The following is a 21,005-nucleotide window of genomic DNA, read 5'->3' as shown; positions in this document are numbered from 1 at the left end:
AAAATCTAAATCATAAAATGAAAATATGTATTTGGTATCGCCGCGTCCGTAAAAGTCCGATCTATCAAAGTAGTGCATTATTTTTCCTGCACGGTGAACGTCGTCCGAAAAAAAAAAAAAAGAATGCCAGAAATACACTTTTTTAGTTACCCTGTCTTCCAGAAAAAATGAAATAAAAAGCGATCAAAAAGTTGTATGTATTCCACATTGATACTATCGGAAACTACAGGACATCCCGCAAAAATTGAGCCCTTCCTCAACTACGTCGACAGAAAAATAAAAAAGTTATTGAGCGCACAAAATGACCACAGAAAATAATTGAAAAAAATTAAATATCTTAAAAAAAAAATACAAGTACTACAGCAAAAAAAAATAACTATATAAGTTTGGTATCGTAGTAATCATACTGACCCATAGAATAAAAATATCAGGTCGTTTTTGTTGCAGTTTGTGCACCGTAGAAACAGGACGCACCGAAAGATGGTGGAATGTCGTTTTTTTTTCCATTTCTCGCCGCTAAGAATTTTTAAAAAGTTTTTCAGTAAATTATATGGTACAATAAATAGTGCCATTGAAGAATACAACTCGTCACGCAAAAAACAAGCCCTCATACAGCGACGTCGATGGATAAATAAAGGAGCTACGATTTTTTAAAAGGGAGTAGGAAAAAACAAAAATGGAAAAAAGCAAAAAAGCTCCGTCACTAAGGTGTTAATGCTTTCCAATCTACTGTCTGATGTCTAAAGACATTCTGATTGAAGCCTGTGCAGCTCCGATGTCAGAAGATGTCTGGCAAGGTATTCTTACTGTATATTACTGGCCGCTCTGTTGTCAGGGGCCTCTCCAGCATGTCACATACCGCAGTACTAGCTCTAGCCAGCAGATGGCGCCATTGTATAATGGCAGAAAGAGAAAGCCCCCTAGGAAATTCTGAATCCAAAATTCGATTGCAAAGGGTTAAATACCGATCGTTCAGTTGTTCACTGGTACAATGTATGTGAACGACTAAACGATTAGCAAGCGGACGATCTATCTGCCTGTATAAATAGGCTGCACGAGTGACTGAGCGAACTCTGACATTATTTACTTGTGCAAATGATAAATCGCTCCGTCTAAAAGTACCCTTACCTGAGATTGTGGACTGCAGGGAATCCATAGGGAACAGACAGCTATAGGATCCCTATAACAAGGCCATAGTATACTCATAACAAAGACAGACAATATATTATATTCTTTTACATGACTGAAAAATCTGCATCAAATTCCAAATCAAAACCTGCGGCAAAATCCTCACTTGGTGCAAATCTTGACCCGGATCTGCAGCAGATTTCACTCCCTTCAATTGAGAGCGAGAATCTGCTGTGGATCTTCATAAAAATCCGTACCAGTGTAGATTTTCATGCGTAATTTGTTGCTGAGGTAAATCCACACCAAATCTGAAGCATGTGAACGCATCCTGAGGGTAGTTTGACACAGGCGATCGCGATATCGCCACGAGAAAATTGCGGCAACATTGCAATTTTTGTCTGAGCATCGTTGCTGCTTGCGATTTTCTTGCATGTTTTGTTTTTCTTGCGCAACTTTGAGAAAAACATTAGCACTTTCTAATGTTAAAAATGCATTGCGTCGCACGGAAATCACAAGTTTATGCAGTGCGATGCGATAAAACGGAGGCTCTATAGGGAAACATGAGCAATAAAAAAGAGCAAACCACAGAAAGATAAGATATGCTACGATTTATTTTTTTCTACGCAACATTCAATGAATGAAAACATTACAAATGGGAAGGCAACCATTGAAAAGCACGGGTTTCATAAGTCTGCATTTTCACGTGCTGTCGCATCGCGCTAAAATCGTGTGATTTTATCACCCATGTGAAACCGGCCTAATACTTTTTTCTTGTATTTTAGGTGTGAACACTACGCTGAACCGTGTACAGCCACCAGAGATACCGTGTGCAGTGAGTGCAACCTTTTACTTGTTAATTCAACTATAAAACTAAATAATGTACTACTGTATATACAAGTGTTTCCCAACTGCAGCCCTCAATGCACTCCATCCAACAGGCCATGTTTTCAGGATATCCTATACTAAGAACACATGTGGCAATGATAAAAAATTACATCCCCTGTGCAATACTGAGGAAATCCAGGAAACATGACCTGTTGGGGGAATCAAGAGGACTGGAGATGGGAACCATTCGTAAATATTGTAAAGCAGAAATATGTAGTGCTAGACATGGAATTTAACAATAGGTCTTGTAGGAGTGCAGTACGCAGAATGGTCTGTAGGGGGCTATAGACAGACATTCTGGTGACAGAGAGAGAGAAAACACCTGTAGGTGTGGCAGCAAGTAAGATAAAATGATTAGTTCCTACTACACTGAGGGAAGAAATTGACAGCGCAGCAGAACTGAAAGGGCTGCGAACCTGAGATCCAGTGTGGACCAATGGAGGGCTCGAGTCTGACAGGGAGGACGATCCTAGACTCATACCTCGTAGTGGAGGCCCCGAGTCTGGCACAGAGGACAACCCTAGATCCACCCCCTGGTGGGGTACGGATAATGAACTGTGTTGTATGCTGTACACATGGTTACTGTTTTATGGAAATAAAAGGCTAGAAAATCTGAATATTCCCTAAAGATACAGTCTCAGAGTGAAGTTCTTGAGGTGGTGCCCACTGCGGACAGAAAGATGGCGATCCTGTAGGCGAGTGACACCCAGCGGGCCACAGTCTATGAAGGCTGGAACTACACAATAACTTAATCCAGTATCAAACCATCACAACAAGACATCCTCTTTTAGTCCAGAGAACCTTCTTTTTGTATTTTGCTTTCTTCTTCCCTCAGGACAAAAACAGATGGGTGCATGCGCTAATACGCTCGCCGCTATGGAACGTATTAGTGCATGAACCGGAGTTTTTTTCCCGGACTATTCAAACCCCATAGACTATGTCGTGCGGAAAAAAACCCCATGTGAAGTACCCCATTGAAGTCAGTGGATTCTATATACTGCATATTGCGGGTGCAGACTTTGTGGCTGCAATGCGCTCATGTAAGGCCACCCAATTTATCAGTGGTTAGATTTACAGGCCTCCACTAAGAAGGCTTTTTGGTTTGGGTCTCTTTGTAATCATCCACAGTAGATCACATGTTAGAACCTTTCCTGGAAGTTTCATCACGAATGAAAAGCAGCAGAGGAGTGAGAAATTTTCACCCCTTAGTGACTACCCCATTGGCTTTTTACATCCTAGCCTGCTGGACTTTAATCCCCAGGGACGTAAAAACATGCTCCCTGCGGGGATTAAAACCCTGCAGGCTCTGGACGTGACAGCTCCATGCTGCCGGCTCCAAGAAGTAGTTGACAACCTGTAGCTGTCATCATGGGCCATGGGACACTTTCCACCCCCCTCCCCCACTCCCAGTCATGCGATCAAATAAAAGTATGTAAAGAGCTAAAAAAAGTTAGATTTTCAGCCTCCCTCACGGATCGCATCTATGAGGGGAGCTGAAGCTACTCGCCCCCGTCCTCTGCGATGTCCTACGTTGATCTGCTCTGGAACGGACTCTCAACCGTCTTCTGCGTATGCACACCAAATGAAAAATGGCGATGCATGTGCAGAAACCCAGGTTGGCGTGGGACAAGTAAAATCTCCTGGCCCCTAGTTGCTGAAGGTAGCCAGGAGGCGGGAGACCCCCGGGCCCGTGATAGCCGGTATCCAATGGATACCGGCGATTACTGAAAAGTTAAAAAAAACTTAAAGTTTCAGCTGACCTAATGGATTGGATCCATGAGGGCATCTGAAAATACTCACCCCCGTCTTCCGTGGTGTCCAGACCTCCACGGGCTTCTGAGCATGCGCCAATGTGGCACGCATGCGCAGAAGGCTGGAGTGCCTGGCAAATTTAAAGTTTCCCTGCACCCGACTGTCAAAGATAGACTTGAATACCAGCGGGATCAGAGCAACACAGGAGCAGACCCATGAGTGCAGCGGCCGCCATTTTTCTGCCCTCTTGCTGCGCTGGGGAGAAGGTGAGAGATTCACTCGGGCGGCTAGAGCAAGGTCCCCTGTCCACCCCGGTTAGTCTCTTGGAACTCAGAGAATTACCATAGGACTCCTTGATTATCCTGCCCTGGACATCCTGCAGCCGCATTAATATTGCGGACCCCATCCACAGCTTATAGCCCGCCGCTCAATAGCAGGAGCAGGGACTCCCTGCGCTCTTGAATTTTTATAGCCAAGGGCTTCTTGTCTCTTCAATCTATAACCCAAAGCCAAGACTAAGCTTGACATCCACTGCTCACCCCTCTCTACAAGCTCAGGCAGATTCAGGGACCCTAACAAGCCAGAACCACCATTTTGTTAACTATATAGCAGGACTTCTCCCCAGAGCCATATTTACAGTGCCATGCACCTGTTTAATTAACACATTCCAGACCAAGGAGGACTCTGCTGACACCTAGTGGCAAAGTTTATAATTCAACATACCACACAACAGAATGATTTCTCCTCTGGTCCTGTTATGCTTGTAGAGGAGGAGACGACAACATAGGAGAATTCTACCTGCTACAGTTCTCTACACTGGATTAGCTGGCTCTATTCAATTCTTTTAGGCACAGAGAGAACATTGCTGTCACCCAGTGGTTCAGCTCCAACTGTAGCTCACCATACAATTAAGTGCTCCACCGGACCCGACATTTTTCTCAACAAATTATTCTGTCTGAAACACAGTCAACAATAACGAGTCTGCCACATGCTAGATCACTATCTCCCTTTTTCCTATCATAACCTATTATCAACTCGCTGAAAAGCAAAACTAAGAGTCCAATACTATCCAGTGGACGGGCCTCTGCTCTATCCTCTGGACTTACCATAACTGATTATCCCCCATAGGACACCATTTAAAGTTGTGTATCTGCGACACACGCTGGTGGTCAAGGTCCTACCACCCAAAGAAAACACTACAGATGACATTAGGCTTCTTGGGTGACTACATGGCCCCAATGTAGCTAAACTTGCGCTGGGTGCCTGGTAGAGGACATCAATTTGAGGTGATCCATACTGTTCCCCCACCTCTCTTACCTGCTTGCTCTCTTTAATGCTCAATTTGAGCCATGCGCCCTACTCAAACAAAACAAGGAAAGAGTGATCAATCCCTGACAATGTCCAAGCGATCTTCAAAACCGACGCTGTCCTCAGTCGCTGCAGACGAGTCTTCTCATTCGTCAATGGAAGGACCCTTACTCACCCAGGATTCCACCCCTATGGGCCCCACTGATCCAGAACTTATCACAACCTCCATATCTGGCTCTCTTCTACCCCAAATACAATCTATGCTAAAAAGAGAACTATCACGAATTTCAGAAGACATTACGTCTAAGCTTACTAAAGAGATCCGAGACCTAGGCGGTAGCATTAGAGGATCGAATAGACAATGAAACAACGGTCCTAGAGTCCCATGAAAAGGAAGTAGAGAAGCTACACGAAGAAATCTTGATTTTTCATGAAAAATTGGAGGACGCCGAAAACAGAGTCCGCAGGAACAACTTACGAATTCGTTGCCTTCCCGAATCAATCCAGGACCTCCAGTCCACTACAATGGCCCTGTTTTAAGAACCTTGTCCCAACATCTCTATAGAGAGGCTGGAGATAGATAGAGTCCATAGGGCGCTGCGGGCCCACAAACCAGGAGGTCCTTTAAGGGATATTGTTCTAAAAATGCATTTCCACTGCACAAAGGAACAACTACTGCAAGCAGCTCATACTACCTCAAAACTAACTTTTCAAGGGCACGAATACCAACTATTCCCTGATCTAGCTCCCTGAACGCTGGCGAAAAGAACAGCCCTTAAGCCTTATTTAGAGATTCTACAACAGACACGAATACAATATAGGTGGGGGTTCCCATTTAGATTAACATTCACTTTCCGTGCCCGATCTGACACCACCCTACCCACAGAGGGCGCTTGGCGATGCTTTGCAGACTTGCAGTTCCAGTAACCTGTTAAGGGACCAGATTCACCAGCTGTTTCGCAACAGGAACAACAAAGAGCCATGAAATTAGCCAGTACCCCCTACTAGGGACACGCCATCTCTTATAACTCCCTTCCTGAAACTTACTTTAAGAGAATTAAGATGCTTCGGGCTCCCTGACGAGTCTTCCTTGAAGCGCAAGAAAAGTCTATTCTCCCTTATTCCATACAGGATCTTGGCAAGACATGGGTATTAAATATATTTGAGGACCTAGAACTAGTTCTGACTTGTGCCATACCAGAAGTAGTAAATACCATCTCTTCTTCAGTACAGAACAGTTGATACTACTCTGGACACATTCACTTCCTGAAAACTTTTCTGGAGTTGCACAAGAACTTTCTGCTAGAGTTAATCCTGCCCATCCTAAACTCGACAGCCGGACCCCACGAAATGTGAATATTCCTCAGTTACAGTGGCAGGTTTACAACCAGATTGAGGAAGAGGGCTAGTTGGGGGCCTTCACTGACCAATGACTGCCACATGCTTAATAGTGTTGCATGCAGCAAGTTTCTGCCCCTCTCTTTTTTTTTTTTTTAATTTTATCTTCCCAGTCCTTTTCCATTTGCCCTTCCCTCTTAATTCCTCCTCTCTTTATCCTTATGATCCCCCCCCCAAGAGAAGGGGTCTCCTCACTTCTACAGTTCATTTTTCATTCTAATATTCAGCTCCTCCATGGCACCTCCACAGTGTGCCGTTACTGTTAGCAGTGGCTGCTATGATCACCACAGCAGCTTTAATTAGACGAGTTAATTGTCTTATCCACAATGTTACCTCTCTGAGTTGGCCATTCTCTCTACTCCCCCCATCCTCCTTTTCCCTTATCTCCCTCCCTCCTCCTCTCTCAGGGCTGGGGTCTCAGTATATTATCCATTTTTTGTAACATCTTATACACCCTCCCATGGATTTAAAAATTGTCTTGCATAATGTGCAAGGCTTTAACTTCCCCAATAAACGATCCAAAGCTTTCCGCTATTACAAAAGCATTCATGCCGACATTGTATGCTTATAAGAAACCCACTTCTCTACCCACTCCTCTCCGTGCTACCTTTCTCCTCATTACTAGAGATGAGCGAGCATACTCGTTAAGGCGATTTACGAGACAGAGCATCGCCTTTTTCGAGTAACTGCTGGCTCGTCCCTGAAGATTCGGTGGGCCATAGGGGGGTTGTGGAGGGAATTGGTAGGGAGAGAGAGATCTCTCTTACTCTTCACCCCGCTCCCCTCCACCACCCCGCGCTGCCCCCCGCCCCCCCCCCCCCCCTGAATCTTCAGGGACAAGGCAGCAGTTACTTGAAAAAGGCAATGCTCTCTTGAGTAAATCGCCTTAACGAGTTTGCTCGCTCACCTCTACTCATTACCCTACCTTCTCTTCGGCAATTATACCATCAAAAATAAAAGGAGTAACTATCTGTTTCGGTCGCTCTGTTTCTTTTACTCATACATCAACCGTAGCGGACCCCGAAGGTCGATTTCTAATCTCAATGGGTGTTATCCAAGATGTCCCAGTAAACATCATGGCATATTATGCCACAAATTCCAGACAAATTAATTACTTGAAACTGTAGAGAATAATAAAAATGGTACAGTCATCTAATGCTGGGACTCCAATTGTATTCTAGACCCGAGCCTCCACAGAAATGCAGTATCCCTCCCAGCGTCCCAACTGCAACCACAACAATCCATATCACATAACTTGAAAAGACTCCTCTCACAATACAATCTAGTTGACTCCTGGTGGAAAGCTAACCCCACTGTCATGGACTTTACACACTTTTCAGCCCCACATTCTCTATACAGGAGAATAGATCACATATTAGTACCTGTATCATTCCTGCCACACAACGTCATCCAGAATTCTCTCTGTCTCTTGGTCAGACCATAGTCCAGTATCGATAACCTGTGATTCCTTAATATCAAAACCCACTAATGCATCCTGGTCCATTAACGATTCTCTATTAGCTCTCCCTGATATTGTGTCTCAAATAACTCCTCAACTTGAGGATTATTTTGCTATCAATAGCCCTTACGTTTCTTCCCCATCTCCCTATGGGAAGCTTATAAGGTGGTACTTCGAGGCATCCTGATCCAAATATCGTCTCGGAGGGAAAAAAAACGCTTGCATAGACAATTAGATTTAGAACGAAAAGTTTTACAGCTAGAAGAAGCTGCCAAAAAATGTCCATCCTGTGAGAATATGCGAGTACTCTCTCAAGCCAGGACATAACTAGATCTATGTATTATGGAGTCAATTGAGAGGAAATTACGTTGGTCCCACCAGAGATAATACATACTAAATAATAAACCAACAACACCACTAGCTCGCAGATTTCGAGCTCACCCTATAGTGGGCCCCTTCTTCAGGCTCATACAAAACATGGCACAGTCACGACAAACCCCTTGACGGTAATATCTAAATTCAGACAGTTTTTGGTGAAACCATATTCCCAATCACACAATACATCATCAGAGCTACTAACCGCGTACCTCTGAGACACCACACTCCCCACACTCCTGGAGGCATTCTTGGAACACCTGGCAGCAAAAATCACTCCAGATGAGGTCACTCATATTCAATAGAAAAATTTCCCCCGCGCTCGGGGGTTCCAGCAGAAATAGAGGACACAATGTCCGTAAATAACTTTAAATGATTTATTATTTCGTTGCTACGCGTTTCTGCGGGATAACCCGCTCTCTTTAGGCATACAATTGAATAACACAGTACACATTTTATAAACTACTTGGACTCACGAGAGAGCTCAGACGCCGACTTTCGGAGCCGCCCTCTGCATCATGTGAGATAACACGTCATGTCATTAGTCTTTCACAGGTAATGTAACCCTTTACGTACTACTACAATTCCCCATTCATAAAATGCAGCAAATCATGCTATTTAAAAGTCCGATTTACTCACTTATACTATTCATTATCTATTATACTTCATATGAAGGTCAAAGATGCAACAAAAACATTGAAAGTGAAAAAACGCCCAGGGCCGGATGTTTTTTCCGCCACCTATTATAAAAAATTCTCCCCATTTCTTCACATCCATTTTGCAAATTTTTTTAATGCAATACGAGATGGTCAACAAGTGGGACAGACGTCTTATTGCTGATATCTCAATGATCCCCAAGCCCGAGAGAGACCCGCTAGGCAAACAGAGTTACCAGACTATCTCTTTAAATAATTACTATAGATATAAAACTCCTCACTAAAATCCTACCCTTGCGACTAAACACCGCTCTACCATCTCTAACTGGAAAGGACCAAGTAGGTTTTATTCCAGGCCACCAAGCTCCAGATGGCATCCATCGGATAACACACCCCACACACATCTGCCAAACTAGGGGCATTTCTGCAATGTAGCTTTCCTTGGACGTCTGTAAAGCTTTTGATACGCTAAGCTGGTCATACCTGTTTTCAGTATTAGAACATTGGAAATTTCCCACATTTCCTAACATGGTTGCGTATCCTATATAACTCTCCTAAAGCCTTTGTTCTTTATAAAGGCTTTCGTTAGATAATTTTATGATCCAGCGGGGCACGAGGCAGGGCTGCCCACTCTCCCCTCTCCTCTTTATTCTAGCCTTAGAACCATTAGCTATAAAAATCCGTGATAATCCCGACATCAGAGGAGTCGAAATTGCTGGCGTCCATCACAAAATTAGTATGTTTGCAGACAACTTACTTGCTATAATATCTTCCCCTCATACTACAATACCAAATCTTATGGCAGAGCTGTCCAGATTCGGGTCGATCTCCGGTTTGAAAATGAATGAGGCAAAATCAAAAGCTTTTAATCTCACCCTGCCCTTACACACACTCTCTCTACTCCATTTCAACTTTCCATTTCAGTGGATGACCGGGGTCACTGGGCTATCTGGGTATAAGTTTGACAAACTCCTATGACACGTTATATACGCAAAATTACATGCCACTCGTCCGTAAACTCTGTCTTCTATTGGAAAGCTGGGACTGATACCATATATCGTGGATTGGAAGAGTGAACTTGGATATGTCATTCCTTCCTAAACTTCTCTATTTTTTATAGCTCTTCCAGTACCTGGGCATTTCTTGAAGACACTTCAGCAGATGACCCTCTGCTTTATCTGGAATACCTCTATTCCCAGGGTATCACGTTCCACTTTGTATAGACATAGATGGCAAGGAGGTTTTGGAGCTCCACACAAAATATTACCAGGCAGCTCAGGTGGCCCAGTTAGCCTCTCTACATTCCACTACTAACGTCCCTCTATGGCTTGCTATAGAGGCCGTGGAAATACACCATCTCACATCATACTGCAGGAGCGATCAAGCCAGCAGAAGTTCACGTCCCCTATGGGGGACTAAAAAAATGTAAAAATCAGTTTAAAAAGTCTTATTAATTATTAAAAAAAAAAAAGGCAATAAAAGTGAAAACATTTTTTTGCCATATTTATAATAAAAAAATGTAAATGAAAAAGAACTCCAACATATATTTCATATCACTGCACTTTGATCTATCAAAGTAATGCATTATTTACTGCGCATGGTGAACGTCGTTAGAAAAAAAAAATACACAATGTCAGAATTGGGCTCTTTTGGTAAGCCTGTCTCCAGTAAAAAAAGGAATAAAAGCGGTCAAAAAGTCATATGTACTCCAAAATAGTACTACAGGATGTCACGCAAAAAACAAGCCCTCACACAGATTTGTCGACAAAAAATTAAAAAGTTATGGCTGTCAGAAGATGGGGGCAGAAAATATTTTTGTTTTTTTTCCAAAGATATTTTATTTTTTAAAAGTAGTACAGCAAAAAAAAAAAAAAAGACATAAATTTGGTATCATCATAATTGTATTGAGGCACAGAATAAAGTTATCATTTCATTTTTGCTGCAGTGTGTACACTCTGGAAACAAGACCTCCCATAAAGATGATGGAATTGCGTTTTTTTTTCCATTTCACTCCACTTAAAATTTTTTTAAAGATTTTTTAGTATTTAATACATTAAAAAGTACTATTTAAAAACACAACTCGTCCAGCAAAATAAAAAAAACAAGCCCTCAGACAGCTACGTTGATGGATAAATAAAAGACTGATGATTTTTTAATAGTGGTGAGGAAAAACCAAAAATGAAAAAAAAAAAGGTCCGCGTCCTTACTAGATTAAAAACAAAATTAATGCAGGTGGGCCAGTAACCAACAAAGTTAAACTAGTTGATAGACTATTGAAACCCTGATTCCACAATGACTAAATAAAGGATATGATCATGAAAGTAATTCGAGGAATGATGGACAGGGTGAAAGCGCTATTAAAATCTCGAGGGGGAGCATGCAAAATATTAAAAATATGTTGCTTGCATACCAGATTTCAGGATTTTGCTAATTAAACTGTTTTTTCTTAATAATTCACTTCTGACAAAATTTTTAAACAATTATTGCACATTTGCAATTATGGTTTTAATGTGTCCAGTGCTGTAGAGTTACAGGTTCTGTTGTACTAAATCACCTATATTATAGTCATGATTCATTCTTGTTTTTTTTTCAATGGGTCCTGAAAAGATTTTCTAGAAAAGAAATAAAAGAGTTTGATGAAGTTGTCCTGCTAAACATAGTTGCTAGAATGAAGACCTAATACAATAATACAAGTCTGCTTACCACAGTTGCAATGTTTTTTTTTCAGAGCCCTTAAGAAACCACAATATCACATATGCTCTACTTGGAGTGTTTACATTACTCTCACCATGTAAGTAGCAATAATTCTCTGATCTGTGTGCTACAATGCTTCTAGATATAAATACAATTTGCCTTTTAGAAGAATGGTGATGTGGGCTGCCATTATGAACTTTTTAACATATGAATGGGTCTTGGACTAATATCATATACATAGGATTTTCTGATTATGCACAAAGTAATTTACAATTGTGTTTATCATCTACTAGTACAGGATCACTTTTAGGGTCAGCAAGCTGATAAGTCGCTCAGAACCCCCATTTCAGCTTCCAAGGCTTAAACCCTTATTGTGTTTGAGGTACAGGTGTAGCCATCATTAACATGACTGGTGCATCATGATAACTCAATTTACAGCATTACAGTTAGAGGGGTATAGCCGAGATGGAAAACCGCAGCTATAGTTACTGGCCACCCGGCTGGAACCTACGAAAGCAGCCAAGCACTTCAGCCCCGCTCTGTTTCCGTAGCTGTCATTAAACGGAATAGGAGCAACAGAAACAGCGTCCGTGGTTTCCGCAGCTCTGATTCACTTCATTGACAGCTATGGAAACCGTGCTGTTTCGGACCGGTGGTCAGAAACAGAGGCCTGGGTTTTCCCATCTCGGCCATGAGAAGCCAAGATTGACATACTCCTTTAAGTTATCATAACTTTAAATGTCAAGTTGATGTTTGCTACATCTGTGCATAGTAGTATAACTGGGCACAAAGCAGTAAAATTACTGTTTGGAGACTTTATTTAGACAGTGTCTGGTGGTATTATTTGGTGGCTGAATGGCTGTTTTATGTGGATAGTGTAACTTGGCATGGAATGACAGTATTTGGGTATGAGTACCTGTAGCCTTCTATTCCCAGGACAAGGACTAATACCTGATTGTTTGGTTTTATCACATCCTATGTAAACTAAACTATGTCATTTGTATTTTAGGTTTTTTATTGTGGCTATGGGTGAGTACATGTGCAGTCTTATTGTCATGTACATTATTTAATGAGCTGTTGAAGACAAGCATAAGCTGCAGTATAACTAAATTAAGAGGTTTTCAGCCTAAATAGGTTTGTTTTTCAAAAATTGATGCTCCCTTTACAAAATGCCCTTCCCTCAGGGACACTTAATTCACGCGTCTAGGGTTGTATTTACTGCTTATGCCGCCCTTGGCACTGTGATTAAATTTGCCACATATGCAGGCGTGCCATCTTGCCCAAATCCACTAAAATTATACTTCTTTTCTTCTTCTCCTTTTTCTTATTCTTCTACATTATTCTCTTTCTTATAAAAAGAAGGCACAAAAAAAAGAAAATCATCTTTTTCCTTAATGTTTCTTTTTCCTTTTTCTCTCTCCTTCTTTTTCCTTTTATTTATTAATTTTTTATTCTTTCTGTTCCTTTCTTCACTAACTTTGCCTTAAAAAATGCTTATAAGTACTTAGATAGACCAAATATAAAGAAAAGCACAACACTAACCTTTTTATGTCAGTTTATAAGCCGACTGCACACTGTTTCTGTCAAAGGTCTGGGGTCCAGGAAGTCCCTAGGAGAACTGCCCACAACCCCTGTCCCTACCTACTAAACTCCAAGGGCAACAACTGGGTGACGCTCAGTACACTCCTCTAGGGATGCGGGGCAGGAGTGGTTACAAACAAACACAGAGACAAACAACACAATGGCAGGTCAAGAAATCCGGGTCGGCAACAAGAGAGTACGCAGTACAAGCGGTCAGGCAAAGGCAAGGTCAGGATACACACAGTAGTCAAATCAGGAAGTCAGTCAAAACAAGGAACGTGAGTGCTGCAGAAGAACAAACAAACACTGGCAATACTGGAAAGAAACATACAGGTTTAAATGCTGTCAGAACTCCCACCCCAGCAGCTGATTGGGGCGGGGAGTCTGACAGCAGCAGGGCCCAATCAAGGAGACACTGGGAACACCGCCCCCAGCCTTGCTGAACAGACAGATACCGAGGAAGCATGCCCGGTGGTCATGGAAACGGGATTGCGGCACAGGGCGACACCCGCTGCGTCCCTAGCAACCCGGTGGGGACCAGAGTTACGGTGGCCTGGGGAGATCACTAGAACTGGGGCTCCCCTGCGCCGCACTCCAGCAACCAGGGTCGTAGGACCGGTAGTGCGGGCACAGAGGCCCCGAGACTCGCCGGTCCTGACAGTTTCTCCCCCCATGTTTTGATGCTTTGTATTTGGAATAAAGAAGCCTTTTAAGAAAAAAATCTGATGGTCAGTGGCGTGCTTTTCACTTCTTTGGACTAGTAGTTAGATATACTCTTTGGTGACCTAAGAATGTTATACAGGACTTTTGTGGCTATTATACAGTGTTATACATCTTTTCTAGGGGTATTGGTGAAGTTCTAGTTCAGTTCAAACTAATTCGGACAAAACGGAACTTGTTACCCAAATTTGGCAAACTTTTGAAAAGTTTGCTCATCAATATTTGCCACCTTAAAGTGTACCTTTAATATTAACACGTTTGGCACTGGCAGCTAAAGTTTAAATGAGATGCAGCATGGGCAATAACCATTTCTGTATTCTAGACACTTATATGACATTAGAAGGCACTATTACATAGTTCTTATACACTCGTTGGAAAAAAATCAAGCGCCTAGATGGGGTTGTCAAAATCAAATGAAACTTTGTGATTGTAACATTAATATAAGTACAGTAAGTGATTACAATATCAGAGCAAAAGGAGAATTTATTGCGGAAAACTGACCCCTTGAAGGCAGGCTCTAGTACCCTGTTGTGCTGCCTCTAGCTCGGATACAAGATGCGATACGGGCATGGAGGCTCTAGTAACCTGTTGGGCACCTCTAGCTTGGATAGAAGATGTGATACGGGCATGGAGGCTCTAGTACCCTATTGTATTGCCCCTATCAAGGATACAAGATGTGATACAGGCGGGCATGGAAGCTCTAGTACCCTATTGGGCTGCCTCTAGCTTGGATATAAGATGTGATACAGGTGGGCATGGAGGCTCTAGTACCCTATTGTACTACCCCTATCGTGGATACAAGAGGTGATATGGGGGGGCATGGAAGCTCTAGTACCCCGTTGGGCCGCCTCTAGCTTGGATACAAGATGTGATACAGGTGGGCATGGAGGCTCTAGTACCCTATTGGGCCACCACTAGCTTGGATACAAGATGGGATATGGCTGGCATGGAGGCATACAGATTCCGTATAATATTCTGCGGCATATCAGTCCACATTTGCTGTAACTGAGCCTCTAGGTTGTGCAAACTCGTAGGTTGTTGAAGTTGGTGTCCCAGATGGTCCCATACGTCTCACATTCCAATAATGCGCCCCCTCTCAGACTCTGTTATCTTGGGGAAATCTTGGTCAACAAGCTCTACACAAGTGGAAAAAGAGGTCACTACACAGAAGGAGCCTCTGGGAGCCTTTTTATAAGGCAAGGGTGGAACCACTTTTATGGTCTCACGCGTCAAGACTGTTCTTCTAATCACACTGCAACTCTAATCATTTGCATATCTGCCTGCGATGGAGCTGCATGCCGAGTTTTGCAGCACAACGACAATTCCTTCCAGCGGCTGGATTTTTTTTGACAAAGAGTGTAATTTTCAAGTTGCGCATTTAAACTTCATGCAGGAGCACAGAACATATTATAACTGGAGTGCACAATAAGATGATATGCCTTTTTTGGTTACAATATTAAATACAAATACCATACAAGGCTCACATAATAGTGCCATACTGTGCTAGAGGAATTACAAACATACACACAACATGTAAGAAATATGCCAACGTTACAGAGAGGAATTTCGAATTGCGGTATTGCTATATTTATTATGCATATACATTTTAGGTTCTTAGCCCATATTTTGATCAATTTGTAAGAGCCAATGACATATTATAATTTGGGCAGTTTAAGTGGCCACTTGGAGCCTAAGGCTCCTAGGGGCCCATAGCCACCCAAACTGCCCCACTATCTGAGCAGCTGTTTATCACACTGAACAACTTGTATCTCAGATGATGTAGCATCATTGAGATCCTGCCATAGCCCAACTCTACCCCCTCTTCTTCCGTCTCACCTCTTAATTCAGCACGTGCAGAAGATGGAGGGAGGAGCTGGGCTATGCCTGGACCATGCTGTGATCACGCTGAATGACTTGTATCCCAGACACATTACTGCGGTATCATCAGAGTGGATGGGGAACAGAGGGGCATTATTATTTGTGGGGGCACAGAAGGGGCTTTATTATTTTTTGACAGCAGAGGAGGCTCTATTAATTCTGGGGGGCAAAGAGAGGCTATATCACTTTGCAGGAGTACAGAGAACTCTATTACTTTGAGGAGCATAGAGGGGATAATATTATTTTTCCATAGCACGGAGTAAGCATTATCTTGTTAGGGCTGCATATAGAAGAATCATCAGTGTTGGGCATAAAGGAGGGCACTATTACTCTAAGCCACTATGAAAGCATTATTATTATCATTAATTTGAACAAAATCAGTTAAAGTACTATAACTTCTAGCTTATTTTAATGGGTTTTATAATACGTGCTCGTTTCTACAAACTTAGTACATTACCTTTTTGGTGTTTTATTTGCAGTGTCATGCCAAAACAGGCCGTCATTCACAGTCTGAAACACAGGTGGGTATCAAGAATTTGTATCCTATCTATCTATCTATCTATCTATCTATCTATCTATCTATCTATCTATCAAAACATAATACTTGGTGACAGTAAATAATGTTTTTGTGAAGACACATTCTATACTATGTATTGCATCATTTAATGATCAGTTTAACACAGTCAAACCCTGTATTGCAAAGCTACTACACTGCTAGCATCAAAAGTGCACTTAAACGAGTGGTTTGTATAAATTATTACCCTCCACCCTGAGCCATTTTATACAAAGCGGAGTTAAATTATAAAATTCTTTCTAATGCCACTAGAGGGCGCTTGCTGCACAAGAATTTATGAACCAGCTCAGTGCGCGCTCCCTATGCAATAAGAATCCCGTAGCGGTGTCTGCAGGGAAGAACAGGATTCAGTTTAGATTTATTGGAGTACTGGATTGTTGAAGGGAAAATTTGGAGTTGTGTATCAGAAAAACAGATGTCTGACCCCTATAAAGAATAGTGGACCTATTGCAGCAATGCACTTGGAAATTAACCTTTCTAAAATCCAGTGCTTGCCCCTGAGGATTTAATGGTACAAATGTGGGATTTTTGTGTTTCCTCTTAAACTTTCTGTATATAAATAACTTTTAATTCTCAGTAATGTACAACTTATCCATCTGATTTCTCTTCCCCTCCAGCCTGCTCCTCCTACTGATAAACTTGAAGGTAAATGACAAAAATGTGCATATATTGTTATTACCATTTCAGGAATATCTTAAGCATGTCAGTAGTAGATCCTCTTGCTTTGACATAGAAATGTGTTTTTGTAATATATGACTGATCAGTGGTGCTCTAACATAAGGCCTGTTTCACATCTGTGTTGGAACCTCTGGCTAGAGATTTAGTTGCAGATACGGCTCAAAAGACCGAAAAAAAAAGTGCTGCATGCAGCACTTTTTCTTCCGTCCAAAGCCGGGCATCTGGGCGGAAACCGAACCGACCCCAATAGCCACAAAATTTTCTCTAACTACTGGAATTGATGGTGGAAATTTCTTCCTTTAGGACTCTTCTAGGAAATGGGGCTCTGGGCAGTTGCCCAGTTTGCCACCCTCTAAATGCATTTTTGCCCCTAAAATTGTATAAAATAACTTCTATCGTCTATTCTTAGTCCAGTGTGGGCACTAGTCATATCCGGATCACACCACCAACTGGATCCGATTAGACAGACATTGCTTTCTTAAAATAGTCTGATTTGGATGGTAACTTCAAGGAGGCATTTTGTAAAAGAAAGTTCATAAGTTTTGTCCTGGAGTTCTGAACAGGGGTCCGGGTATAGACCATCAGAATAGAGTTGATAGTGAGGGCAACAGTATAAATGTGTTCCTCCTATGTCGGAGGAACATCTAGTCTTAGGTCCCTCCAACATAGGAGATGTGTAGGAGTGTAGTGATGGGGCACAGTGGACACAACCACATAAGGCTGACCTGAATGTTCAAAAACAATCAAGAGTTTATAAAACAGTCCAACCTTCGGTAGAAACTAAAGACCCGTTTACACGCAAAGATAATTTCAAACGGTTGAAAGTTTCAGCGATCTTTTTGTATAAAGTGTTAATGGCCACTGATGGCCATTAAAACTTTAACACCTTCATTTGTGTGTAAAATGGCCTTTAGGAGCTGTTTACAGAGCCCAGCAAGTAATTAATCACCCACCCAGCTGTGCATACAGCTGCATTGTTCTCGTCGCAGATGCCGGCAAAATACAGTGTATCGCTCAAATTCGGTTGTTTGATCAAATTGTTGCGTGTAAATGGGCCTTTAGCGTATTAGCATAGGCTGAGAGGCGTGCACTGGGTAACCACTTGAAGTCAGCATTTCAGAGGGCTCCTGTTCCTCAGCATAGCTGAGATGACCAGGCGTCAGCACTGATTCCTGCAATCTCAAAAACCAGGTGTAGCCTAAATTTGAAGGACACTCACAGCATCTATTTCTTTGTTAGATCACTGAAAACCTAAAAACTTTTTTATGGGAACCATTTAAATATGCTTCACGCCGTCCGCCGGTGTTCTGTTCATTCCATCTCAGAACGTCCATCTATTAGGTCCAGTGCTGGTAGGAAACAGCCACTTCTAGTGGACTGATTGCTATCAGCTGGTGTGTACAATAGAAGGTATCACTCAGCCACTTGCATACAAAAGGATTTGGATGACGGGAATGAGCTACTGAGCATGTGGCACCGCCACAAGGTGGATATCCTAAGAGGGAATCAAAAAAACACTAGGGGGCGCCATAACCAATATGTAACAGCAATATCTAGACATTTCCAATTGAAAACGTGTGTTTTGCATGAGCTAACGCAGAAATGTAAAAGGGCGTATTTCAGATTGTAGTTCTTTTCGGTATGTGCCTGTTCATTTTAAAATGTTTATGTTTTCAATTTTAGATATCGACTTGAATGATTATTTATTAGAATTCTTAGAGAAAATGAATTTTGAGACTGTCCTTTATGCTGTACGGACAATGCGATTGCCAGAGCCTATAATTGACGCCATTCAGCGTGATCACAGAGATGACACTAAAGAGCAAAAGTATCAGCTGCTGAAGGTGTGGTATGAAAGACGTGGGAGCAAAGGAGCGTTTCCAGAACTTATTAGCACACTTCAAAGCAATAAAAAACAAGTTGCTGAAGAACTAATACAAATCGTTAAAAGCCACAGACAGCAAAGTTAGGGTTAATGAGTCATCTCTGTTATCCTCAGGGAACGTTTTATTAAAACTGGATAAGGTTTGAGTTGGCTCTTACCGACATGTTTCCATTAGACCATTATATTGTTTTCCTCATTTCTCCATGTGTCTATCCATTCTAAACTGTAAGTATCTAAACTAACTTCAAGAATGGAGATAAGGTTTACATGTAGATGCATTGCTTCCAGAATCTGTATATCCGATGATTTCTGCTTGTGTTAGCCCTGCATTATTTGGTTTGGACATAAGAGGCCTCCGATCAACAGCGTGTAGTCAGGAGAAGAAGCAAATGAGAAGATGAAACAATGCCTCTACAGCACCACTAGAATAGATTTTTACACTTTTGAGGGTTATTATGGTTCATAACTGACTCATAAAAGCAGTCAAAAACTGAAGTCGGCAGTTTAAAGGGCGAGGCTCTAGCAAAGTATGTGTTACCTGTGCAAGTTTGTTAAAAGATCATTGTCAGCATTAGCATTTAGCAATTGTATCTGTTCACATGTACATTTGGGATAGTGTAACTGTATTGTAACTATACTATAGTTATAATTGAATGACAGCCTCGCGGTGTCTGCTCATAATAAGCTTGTGCTACAGTGTGTTTTTCATACTTTTTCATTAATAAAGATCTTCAGAGGAGGAGGTGAATCTTGAAACACCACTTGTCTGTTTCACGCAGTTTTTTTTCTCAAATTTGGCATACTTGATTGATAATCTGATCATCTAAATTAAGTGATTACTCCAACGCCACCTATTAGAAGGCATTGTTTCATCTTCACATTTGCATAAACTTCCCAGAGGAGAATGCCTTGTCTTATAAAGGCCCATTTAGAAGGGGTGAGTGTCAGGCAAACGATGCCGAACACTCGTACCTGCACATACTAGCACCCATGCTGCTGTACAGGCGCTAGTATCACTGGCTCACAGCAGGGAGGCTGCAGGAGATTTCATTCTTGCTCTCCCCTGCCCCTCTCCATTGACATAGCATAGTGGCTGTTCAGTACTGAATGCCTGCTATTTACACTGAGCGATCAGCGATCTGCTCATCTCCCATCGTTTCTGCTGCATAAACATACTGAATGGTTGCTATGTTATGTCAATGGAGAAGGGAGAGCGAGAAGTGAAATCTCATGCAGCCTCCCCCCTGTGAGCCAGCGATACTAGCGCCTGTGCAGCAGCATGGGTGCTAGTATGTGCAGGGATGAGTGTCGGGCATGGTTTGCTCGACAATCGTCCTGTCTAAATGGGCCTTAAGTCTCATCACTAGGTGCTCTCCCTAAGGTAAAAATAAACATACTCCTCCTGACCTACATCATAAGAAGAAATCACTTAAAATATTAGACAATCGCATTACTTAAAGGGATTATCTTAAAAAAAACAGGCGCCTACTGATCTGCTGAACACTGTGCGTCCGGTCTCTGGAACCTCTAGCAATCAGCTGTTATTGCTGGGGAAAACCTCATTGGCCATACAAGAGAAGAAGTGAAGCATTACACTGTATGTAGTAGTGGATATCAGTTCGCCTTGCACTGACTTACTGATGAGCTTGTGTTTACACACAGGAGCCGATCTGAACAAGCAGAGCTACAGTATAAAATCATGGGGAAGACACAAAGAAGCAGGAATATGACAGGGAGTTGATTTCAGACTACCTCGATCTCCTATTAGACAGTGCAGCTAATCACAGTTTTGGAGTTATGGGGCAAAGGCAAAGTACCGCAAGCATCCAATAATTAAAAATATATATAGATGTAACTGGTGCATTGTGATAACTCAATTGCAGTTGAAGTGGCCCTCTGGTTTTGTGACAAAATATTGTCCCAGGACTGGAGGTTAAGGGGGTTTATTATCTGCAGTTGTTCTTCTCTGACGTCCATCCAATCCACTGGTTTCAGCCATTCAATATGGCTTCAGCAATTTTCTAACTACTTTAA

General features: G+C 42.1%; 1 protein-coding gene across 2 annotated transcripts in view; it reads left to right on the top strand.

Moving 5' to 3' along the window:
- Nucleotides 1–19,951, top strand: part of FAS (Fas cell surface death receptor) — a 45,806-nt gene extending 25,855 nt beyond the window's left edge. For both annotated transcript variants that reach the window (XM_066600737.1, XM_066600738.1), the window contains exons 5-10: nucleotides 1,911–1,960; nucleotides 11,690–11,752; nucleotides 12,665–12,684; nucleotides 16,314–16,355; nucleotides 17,026–17,053; nucleotides 18,770–19,951. In XM_066600737.1, the coding sequence (XP_066456834.1) occupies nucleotides 1,911–1,960; nucleotides 11,690–11,752; nucleotides 12,665–12,684; nucleotides 16,314–16,355; nucleotides 17,026–17,053; nucleotides 18,770–19,056 (490 nt within the window). In that variant the 3' untranslated portion in view covers nucleotides 19,057–19,951. The remainder of the gene's footprint in view (nucleotides 1–1,910; nucleotides 1,961–11,689; nucleotides 11,753–12,664; nucleotides 12,685–16,313; nucleotides 16,356–17,025; nucleotides 17,054–18,769) is intronic.
- The last annotated feature ends 1,054 nt before the right edge of the window (nucleotides 19,952–21,005 follow it).

This window comes from Eleutherodactylus coqui, chromosome 4, assembly GCF_035609145.1.
Source record: "Eleutherodactylus coqui strain aEleCoq1 chromosome 4, aEleCoq1.hap1, whole genome shotgun sequence".
Lineage (NCBI taxonomy): Eukaryota > Metazoa > Chordata > Amphibia > Anura > Eleutherodactylidae > Eleutherodactylus > Eleutherodactylus coqui.
The sequence above is the reverse complement of the archived record's forward strand: the minus strand, read 5'-3'. Positions and strand labels throughout refer to the sequence as shown.